General features: G+C 30.0%; 3 protein-coding genes across 4 annotated transcripts; 1 reads left to right on the top strand and 2 right to left on the bottom strand.

Annotated features, from left to right (window-relative positions):
• Positions 1 to 1560: 1560 nt before the first annotated feature.
• Positions 1561 to 2860, top strand: LOC126774907 (allergen Tha p 1-like). Its single transcript, XM_050496564.1, has 2 exons — positions 1561 to 1792; positions 2648 to 2860. The coding sequence occupies exons 1-2, from the start codon at positions 1609 to 1611 to the stop codon at positions 2833 to 2835; spliced, it is 372 nt and encodes a 123-aa protein (XP_050352521.1). The 5' UTR covers positions 1561 to 1608; the 3' UTR covers positions 2836 to 2860.
• LOC126774900 (allergen Tha p 1-like) lies at positions 2833 to 5232 on the bottom strand. Of its 2 annotated transcripts, XM_050496557.1 has the most exons (3): positions 4994 to 5232; positions 3817 to 4010; positions 2833 to 3279 (listed from the first exon to the last, which is right to left on the bottom strand). In XM_050496557.1, the coding sequence occupies exons 2-3, from the start codon at positions 4007 to 4009 to the stop codon at positions 3089 to 3091; spliced, it is 384 nt and encodes a 127-aa protein (XP_050352514.1). In that variant the 5' UTR covers position 4010; positions 4994 to 5232; the 3' UTR covers positions 2833 to 3088. The 2 variants fall into 2 exon arrangements, with proteins under 2 accessions (XP_050352514.1, XP_050352515.1); XM_050496558.1 differs by lacking the exon at positions 4994 to 5232 and having other exon boundaries at positions 3817 to 4030.
• Positions 5233 to 6138: 906 nt separating this feature from the next.
• On the bottom strand, positions 6139 to 9559 carry LOC126774901 (ejaculatory bulb-specific protein 3-like). The gene is made up of 3 exons (XM_050496559.1): positions 9447 to 9559; positions 7722 to 7917; positions 6139 to 6408 (listed from the first exon to the last, which is right to left on the bottom strand). The coding sequence occupies exons 2-3, from the start codon at positions 7906 to 7908 to the stop codon at positions 6215 to 6217; spliced, it is 381 nt and encodes a 126-aa protein (XP_050352516.1). The 5' UTR covers positions 7909 to 7917; positions 9447 to 9559; the 3' UTR covers positions 6139 to 6214.
• Between the last annotated feature and the right edge of the window lie 378 nt (positions 9560 to 9937).

Raw genomic sequence — 9937 nt, 5'->3', positions numbered from 1 at the left:
CAAGGTTGGTGGCGTATTAGCCATGTCTTTATTATTAATGGTAAATATTTATTGCGGTGCCTATGTGTATGAGCGGTGGTAACCACCTATCATCAGAAGGGCCATTTGCCTACAAATATTATAAAGAAATACAATACATATCCACAGACAAATACAAATTAAAATTAATTCAATAGCGCCTTTTCAAAACAATTCATTGATGTTCTGTTATGGTATGGCCATGGCATTATAGTAAAGTCACGAAAATGCATGCAGATATGACTCGCAGCTGAGTGGAGGTTCATTTTGGACAAGTTAATACCTAAATTACGCTCTTAAATTGATTAAAGTATATGACTGAAAGTATTTTGAATTGAATAACGATGTATGAGTTTATGTTAAATAAAAAGTAAAATGTTATATACTTATATAGGTAATTATATGTTCAAGTAAGAAAATGTAAACAAAATACAACAGTTATCCATGAGACATCAAACGTATGAATAGAACATAATAACTACCTGGAACAATAATTACAATCAGACAATAGCTGTAATTAATTACAGGATTATCGCTATACGTTGAATCAAAGATCCTTAAACACTATAAAAAACCTATACATATATAATTCAAATAATATATCAACTAAAAATGTTATATTATATATGTTCATTTGATAAGGATAAACTTTGCAGTATAAAAATTAATAATAATAATTATGGGCCGTCTATAGCATTAAGACAGATAATAATTACACAGATTATAAAAAGTCCGGACGTTCGACTCGCAACTTGCGTCAGTGCAATTATAATATTAAATAACGTTAATATTTAGTGTTTATAAAGTTGATTGTTGTTATGAGAAACAAGGAAACAAACAAGAAAGAATATACGTAAGCCGTTTATTTTTGTTAATAATTTATTTATTTATTTATAATATTAAATTCTCTAGGAAATAAAAATCTTGCTCAATTTATATCTTCAGACAAACAAATAAAATTTTAATTTAATTCAATAACGTCTTTTCAAAAAAAATCATATTACAATTAGCTTATGATTGGCTGATAGGTTGGGTTAAAGTACATGTAAGCCCGAGGTTACCTCAGGGGACATAATGTCTTATATCACAAGACTCACGGAATATTAACGCGTAATTTTATTTTAATGTAATAGCTTATTTATCTATGGGTTTTGAGCTGAGTCTTTTGAAGAAAAAAAGCTTCATTTGATTATGATTGTTTAAGATACGTTCACAAAACGCATAGACTTGTGAACATGTTAAATTATAGTTGTATTACAAAGTTTACTACTGAAAAATATAGCGAGACGATAAAATAAACAGTGAGGTATAGCGTCATTATAAACCTTAATTATAAGCGTGGAAAAACATAATTAATTAAAACTAAAGTTATTCAAAAAGGTGCTATCTTGACTGTTTCTGTGTTTGATGTAATTAAAAGTTAATTATATAAATAAATAACAATAGAATCTGAATCTAACTCATTGCGTAACTAAACACAATGCAAAGTTTATACCTATTTAATAGATGGAAATGGATCGATTTTTATTACAAAGGAAGTGACTTTTGAAGATATCGTTATACTATTCGAACTAAAACAAGATTAACAAAATGAAAATTTTCATGTCTCTCTTCGGCTTCACGCTTTTGTGTTTGTCATTGGCTCAACAATATACGGATAGATACGATAACATTGATATAAAAGAAATTACCACAAACAGAAGATTGTTGTCGTCGTACATAAAATGCGTTTTGGATCAGGGGCGCTGCACTCCCGAAGGAAAGGAAGTCAAATGTAAGTAGATGGTTTTATTACATAAAAACCTAACACAAGTTGTACGAGCTAAGCTTCGTATTCGTAAGTTTGTAATTAAAATAAAAAAACAAGTGTCACAGTAACGGATTTTAAGGCCAAGGTTGACTACTTGTTTATAGAGGGGATGTGAGTGTGTTTAACATAAACTAAACTATAATTATACATAAAGTTATAAATTGTCACATTCACAATAATCGTTTCTTATCCATTTACCTGTTCTATTTCACCTTACAAAAGGTGATGATTCTTAAGTGTCACCCAGTAATTATATTCACACATAAAAACTAGATTTAAGTACGTCACAATCACAGATTAATAAAAATATACTTTGTATAAATATGACATTAACTTTTCCTTAAACAATGTTGGTGTTAAAATGAACACGATGAGCACATGCGACTGGGAATCAGCTATCATGAAATAAACTAGGCTGAGTCTTTATATTAGATATTAGTCTCTCTTAATGACATACCTAGTAACTGCTAAATTTGTTTTATAATACATGTAAGATTATGTGGCTGAAATAGATTTTTTTTTATGTAAATATGCATATTGTAATGGAAAGAGTGAACAGATCAACTGCTATGTTTTTCACCGATTGTTCTTGGTAGATTTCACATTTTAACAGGTAAGCGGTCTTAGAAGCATTTTAGAATCGTTTATTTTATTCAATTGTTAGACAGGTATCTTCAAAATTCTATGATATTCGTATATTACTTGTACTTTATGAAGATTTATTTGTTAAAGGTTTAAAAAAATTAAACGTGAGTTAGGCAAAATTATATAATGACGTTACTTTATTTACTAATAACTGCATTGACTTTCTTATTTCAGTACACATAAAAGACGCGATGCAGACTGCATGTGAAAAATGTACGGAAACACAAAAACACAAAGCACGCATTGTAGTTAACCATATTCGTGAACACGAGAAGACATTCTGGGAAGAACTGAAGAAAAAATACGATCCCGATAATAAATACAAGGAAACATACGAAGCTTTCCTCAATTCGGACGATTAAGCATCAAATTATTTACATACGAGTTTTAATTATTGAAGTGAAATGATTAAGTTCTTTTGATATACAATACTAAAAATCTTAATAGTATTTTGGTCATATAAAACAACAAAATAATATGTTAGAATATTAATAATGATCAACGCTTAGAAACATAAATAAAAAAATCTGAAAAAATACATGCTTTTATTTGTGTAAATGAAATATTATCTAAGTACAGAATAAACCATATATTTACTGACATTAACGACTAACATTAAGACTTAATAGATTTTAGTTCATCCTCATATTTCTTGACGTACTTGTTCTGAGGGTCGTATTTGGCTGTGAGTTCCTTCCAATAGTCTGGTTCATTGTTGATAAAATGGCTTATCACAACACGAGTCGAGCGTTTTTGTGCCTCAGTGCATTTAGCGCAGTAATTCTCCAAAGCTTCCTGGATGTGGGCTATGAAACCATAAGACTGTCATTATTTTTCATTAAGAATAAAATCATTTTATAAAACCGTGAAATGGCCGTTCATAGAAGACGTGGCGACCAACCAAGGTTTAATATAATGTGTTTCGCTTTGTGTTCTTTTCATTAGTATTTAGAATTAGGAATATGAAGAGGCATTTAGATGTTATGATTAACCTTTTACAAACCCTGCCCCGGATTTGACCCTGGGATCTCGAGATATTCAGCATTATAAACTAGCCCCTAGACGAACAAAGCGACTAATCTATACTAATTTTTCTGTTTATCTGGCTGCCTATCAACGAACAGCCAAAACTACTGTTTCTAGAAAGCTAAAATTTTAAACATAGGATCATTTTATAAGGAAAATTACGCAAAGATGCGATTTTTGAAAATTTCAACTTTAAAAAGGGATAATTTTCCCGAATCCCGATTATGAATTTTTACCCGTATGATATCGGGACGGGCATAATAATATCATGTTAGGGCGCATCTATTTTGGCCTTGCGCTTAAAAATAAATACTTACATTTCAATTCTTTTCCTTCCGGTGAACATTTGCTTTGATCCAATAAACATTTAACAAAAGGGATCAGTAATCGACGGTTTTCGAGGATCTCTTTGATGTCTATAGTATCAAATTTGTCTGTATACGTTTCTGCAGGCTTGGAATTAACCATCGTGACAAAGAACAAAACGCAGGCTACGGTAACAGGCTTCATTCTGAAAAAAAACCAACAACAAATTACAGATCTTAAAGAGTTGTCTGTTTAAAGGTTAATTTTTTTTTTTGATAGAAATTTTTGCCGAACATTCGTGGTTGAATCTACAAATCCTGTAACATGACGAATTAAAAAAAGTTTAAAAAATAACTATTTGAAAAAAAAAAACAAATTTTAATATTCATTTTAGACTGTCACAGTATTTTTTATTTTAATTTAAATGGTAAGGTACTACCTACTCTTACAATATTTTATTGCTTCCTTAATTTAATGATAATAAAACAATATTGTTTTAAATATTAAACCTTTTACAGTGAAAGAGTTTTACGATTTTCCGACAGGTGTGTGTGAAACATCGTAATTGATTCAAACTGGGACATAACAAGTGGGTGGTACTTAACCAGAATAACTCGCACACCCTGCCCACCAAAAAATAAATATGAAGTAAAATAAATAATACAGAGCGTAATGCCATTTGCAGCTTACGAGTCAATCTTAATCTCAAATCCCAAGGAGCGTCAATAGATGTTTTACATCAAAAATATGATTGCATTTCGAGTTTTTATCATGCATTTTATTAGTAATAATACAATGTATATATATTGAAAAAAGCAGAGATCGCCCAGAAAAATCCGAGATGGCCCTGTGGTAAGAACTTAACCGATGATCGTGGGTTCAAACCCGGGCTGCACCACTGAATTTTCATGTGCTTAATTTGTGATTATAATTCATCTCGTGCTTGACGGCAAAGAAAAACATCGTGAGGAAACCTGTATGTGTCTAATTTCACTGAAATTCTACCACATGGGTATTCCTCCAACCCGCATTGGAGCAGCGTGGTGGAATAAGCTCCAAACCTTCTCCTCAAAAAGGGAGAGGAGGCGTTCGCCTAGCAGTGGGACATTCACAGGCTGTTTACTTTACTTTACTTTACTATGTATTATATTATTTAATTTTAATCATGAAAAAGTATATGTTTGTTACCTTTATGATATCCACTTTTAAAAGAACCTTAATATAATCAATAGTAAACTTTATTTTGCACGATGACTTTCACACACAAATAATGAATGATAATAATCTTTACAGGGTAGAAGTTTTTATACACATTTATAAGTTCCTAGTTGTCGTTGAAAGTAAAAAAAACGTGTTTCGGTTTTTCCTTGATTTGTAACAATTGTCTTTATCATAAAAGATTTTTTTTTTTGAGTTCAATGTACTCTTAAACTTCCGTATTTTAAGAGTCGTTAATTTATTTAATTTATTTAGTCGTATGCTAGCCCTTGTGGTTGTTGTTACTGAATTTTGTTTATAAATATAAAATCTATTTCATATATAAAGATTCTATAACAAATGCAAAGATTGGCAATATGAGAAGACATTTTTTGTTATGCGTAACAGAAAAAAAACTACGTACAATGTCGCATTTCGGAGAGTGTTAGTATCTAATATTATTATAAAAGTATCTGTGCTTTGCTGTGACATGAAATTTTGATCTATGTTTCACAAAGAAGTTACAGCTCAAACCAGTTATCATATTATTTATATTTTTACTTTATGACATACTTATATATAAACTTTATAAAATAATGATACCTGATTAATATTTTCTCGCTAAGCGTATTTCATATTTTCTTTATTAGTAAATTACGCGGCGGGGAGCTAGCTTATACATTTACATACGTTAATTATGTAAATTTAAAGAAATATTATTAAAACTAAATAAATTATAAGACATTTGTCGCTCGGAAACATATAAGAAAAAATAAAGGACCAATGTTTATAACGATTCAATAATTTTTCTAACAAGTGTCATGCTCGTTACTTTCCGTATCAAAATATATTTCAATGACACAGTAAAACAAATTATGTTGCTTTCGGCTAACTAGGACGAAGATGGCATTTGTACACTATCCTAAAAAGTTTGTTCGTATCTTTCATTCTAAAACCTTATTTATTTATTTTGGTTTCCAAGCAATTTTTTTGTATGTATAATAATAATTACTAAAAGAACATATATTATCAAAATTAAAACCTGTACAGAGTAATGCAAAATCATTCAAAAGCTAACATTTTGCTGGAAACAAAAAAAATAAACAAACTATATATAAAACAAATAAGACAGATCATAAATTCAAATAATTTCTTTATTCATCAGTAATGTGTAGATTTATAAATGATGTTTACATTTTAAAAGACTTTATTTTAAACTTTAGTCAAAGTTTTCAATTTTGTTTCGTATTTCTCCCTTAGTTTGTGATCAGGGTCGTACTTGGCGGTGAGTTGATCCCAGTAATCCTTCTTATGGTTAATAAGATGACCCATCACCTTATCTGTGCCCCTCTTCTGAGCCTCAGTGCACTTGGCACATTCATCCTTCAAGGCTTCTTGCATGTGTGCTGAAATAAAAGAGAATATATATTGTTTTAATATTTATAAATTAAATATTTATAGCCTTTTAATGACTTTCTCGGCACTGGACAAAGACTGAAGGGTTTGGGTCAATGGGTTTACTCACGATTTACCCCTTCACCGCTTATTGCGACATGAGTTATATTAAAAAAACTGTATGGCCCGAGTAAAATCATTGATCTAATCCAGTGATTACATCCATTCAATATCAATCCATTGAATAAGCCTTTGAAACATACTGAATAGTTCTAATAAAAGAAACTATACTAATGTTAGTATAACAAGCGAAGTTATATAGATTGCCATATAAACTAAAGATTTATAAAGACATGCAGGGAGAAACATAACAGCTATTTACATAATAATCTGGTGACAATGATCTTTAAAAGTTGGTCAGGGCTATTCAATAATCATTTGGCACTGAGAATCTACTTCCAATTATAATTACTGATACATCCTGTAAATGACATACTACCTTAAACGCTCCGTTATTATATACAAATTTAAATTGTGGGTTGTTAACGAATGAAATAAATTAAACGCTATATTAGGCATAAAGCGTATGATACAATGATAAAAAGCGTATGATAAAATGAGAATTAAGCATTTGTTGTTAATGCTATAACAGCTCATAAATAAATATTTTTATAATTTGCAATGATTCATATAATTAAACTTCGTCTTGTATGTGATCTTTCGTTGTTGTAATTATTTATAAATGATTTATTGAGCATGATTCAATCACATTAGCACCAACATTACTTTTTATAAGTATCATCGACGTCAGCAGGTAAAAGTCCGATCAATATTTACATTTGATAAAAAGGTACGGTAAGGTAGGTACCTTACCGTACCTTTTTATCAAATACCTCTATATCAAAACAAAAACAAATACAAAAAAACGAGCCTTCTACTTGGTATAATTATATTTTTACTTTACTCGCCCCGATTTATGTTTACTGCCAAAACGCCAACTCCAAATTAAAATCATAATTAAAGTCACCAGTTTTCTAGACTTTTTAAAATTAATTTTGATTAATCTTTAAAACAGTGTAATATTTCTCTTTTTTTACAGTTCATTCGGATTTTATAATTTTGCCCTTTTTCTTGCAATATGATTAACGCTACAGAAGTCAGAAAAGCTATAAGCGCTTTTCGTTATTATTTCTCTAATCTCATAGGTAATAAGCGTCCATTAGTAACAAAAAGGCTCATCTCAAATGAATCAGTTTTGGTATATATTTGAATGAGCCTTTGGTTTATGAGAAGTTTTTAATAACGTTATATTCATATTACTTACATTTAAGTTCCTTTCCATCAGGTGTACACTTTCCTTGATCCATAATACATTTGAAGTAATTTTCTAGGACACGAGGATTGTTCAGGATTTCATCCAGATCGATATTGTCATAACGATCAGTGTATTTTTCTTCAGGACGAGCTAGGGTAATGGCCATTAAGGCGAACAAGCAGAGTATGACCTTCATTGTAATATTCTGAAAAAGCAAGATTTGTTTTACTAGGCTGTCAGACCAGTTTGCTCTGATTTTCGGTAGGTACTAAAAGAACGGGTTTCAAAATAGAAAATTTGGAATTTTATAAAGGTATGCCAAAATGATATTAGTTGTGTTTCAAAGTCGGCACGAACTTTTTTAATGTACCTACAAATCACTAAAATTGTTAATATTTATGAAATTGTACTCAACGTATTATAACGCATGAATAACTAATAATATATCACTTTATTTTATAATTCGTACTCAAGCTATGAAAATAATAGACCATATTAAATTGTCAAAAATTTTATTATATTTATAAATATAATAACTAACTAACATTACTTAATCAGCTTCAAAATTTAGTCCGATAGAGGTCAAAAATGGAATAATAAAATACAATTTAAGACATACTAAAAATACTATATGTTTTATGAAAAATTCATGGGAAGTTATATGTACTCGTAATGAACTTTTAATCAGTCAATATCAATTTCATATAAGGCGATGGAACAATGATATGACAAACTATGTTTTTCGTGGTGATAAGGCTTTGCAGCCGGTCTGGTTAGGACATCATCACGTAAATACCCAAACAGTAATACTTAGTATTGTTGTGTTACATTTTGAAGGGTGAGTAAGCTAGTGTAACTACAGACACAAGGGACATAACATCTTAGTTCCCAAGGTTGATAGCGCTTTGGCGATGTAAGGAATGGTTAATATTTCCGTAGTAATAAATCAAGAAAATAAAAAATATACAAGTATAGTTTTAAGTTATGATATGTTAACTATAATAAAATTATTAAGTTTGGTTGGGTTTTGTTTAAAGAAACCCATAAATTACAATTAAACTAAAGATTAAATTTACCAAAACATGATTTTTATTATTAGGGGAATAAGATTTTATTTTAATTTTATGAACACATCAGTTAAATATTGTGTGGGCACTGAAAGCCAGAAAAAATAGTTTCATTAATTTTTATTTAAATTTTAGTCTAGAAAAACGCCTAGTGGTTAGAACGCCTGAATCTTAACCGATGATCGTGGGTTCGAACACGGGCAAGCACCACTGAATATTCATGCACTTAATTGGTGTTTATATGTTTATCTCGCGCTTGACTGTGAAGGAAAACATCGTGAGGCAACCTGCATGTGTCTAATTTCATTGAAATTCTGCCACATGTGTATTCTACCAACCCGCATTGGAGCAGCGTGGTGGAATAAGCTCCAAACCTTCCCCTCAAAATGGAGAGGAGGCCTTAGCCCAGCAGTGGGATATTAACAGGCTATTACTGTTAAATTTTAGTGATTAAAATTATTGTTTTTTTGTAATTCAATCTTTTAAATACATAAAAAAATCCATAATTTAATTTAGTTTTAAGCATTAAATAATGAAATATAATATTAAATTAATTTTCAAATATTAAAATTAATATTTTATTTTATACTTAATAGATACCACTAACAAACATTTATATTAATTAAAATAATATTTTATTTGTAAGATAAATTTAAATATCGCGTACCTGGGTAAGATGTGTGATCGCCGATTTAGAGTTCGTTACTGATTAGCAGTCTCCGTGTTCACGCCTTTATATACTATTATACATATATGGAACGCACAAAAACTAAAAAGGTAAGTTAGAAGTAACTTAGTAATAATTTACAATTTTTCCGTGTGACGTATACACGCGACTCTTGACACAAAGCGTAATGCCAAGGTTTTGACCTCTTCCAGCAGACTATTGTTTATCTCATGTTGCAAATCTTTTCGTTTCAGCAACGCAGGAAGTCATTTAGGGAATGTTTCTAGTATTTCTAGAAACTTCTAACATATACTATTACTAGATGGTGTATAACTTCTTTCTCGTACGCTATTTACATAAAGTCGTTATAATTTGTTTAAGAAATGTGCTTTTGTAATTTGATATATTTTTACACTTTTAATAGCAGTAATATAAATACATCCGTTTATTAGGGTTGTTCTGAGCTTTAGTATATTCTAGGCCTTTCGGTT

Source organism: Nymphalis io, chromosome 17, assembly GCF_905147045.1.
Source record: "Nymphalis io chromosome 17, ilAglIoxx1.1, whole genome shotgun sequence".
NCBI classification, from domain to species: domain Eukaryota; kingdom Metazoa; phylum Arthropoda; class Insecta; order Lepidoptera; family Nymphalidae; genus Nymphalis; species Nymphalis io.
The sequence above is the reverse complement of the archived record's forward strand: the minus strand, read 5'-3'. Positions and strand labels throughout refer to the sequence as shown.

Excerpts from the sequence above, each read along its gene's own strand:
- LOC126774907 (XM_050496564.1), top strand. The coding sequence starts at position 1,609 with ATGAAAATTTTCATGTCTCTCTTCGGCTTCACGCTTTTGTGTTTGTCA. Across the intron at positions 1,793-2,647 it reads CGAAGGAAAGGAAGTCAAAT|TACACATAAAAGACGCGATG; the intron begins GTAAGTAGATGG and ends TTCTTATTTCAG.
- LOC126774900 (XM_050496557.1), bottom strand. The coding sequence starts at position 4,009 with ATGAAGCCTGTTACCGTAGCCTGCGTTTTGTTCTTTGTCACGATGGTT. Across the intron at positions 3,280-3,816 it reads GGAAGGAAAAGAATTGAAAT|CCCACATCCAGGAAGCTTTG; the intron begins GTAAGTATTTAT and ends ATGGTTTCATAG.
- LOC126774901 (XM_050496559.1), bottom strand. The coding sequence starts at position 7,908 with ATGAAGGTCATACTCTGCTTGTTCGCCTTAATGGCCATTACCCTAGCT. Across the intron at positions 6,409-7,721 it reads TGATGGAAAGGAACTTAAAT|CACACATGCAAGAAGCCTTG; the intron begins GTAAGTAATATG and ends CTTTTATTTCAG.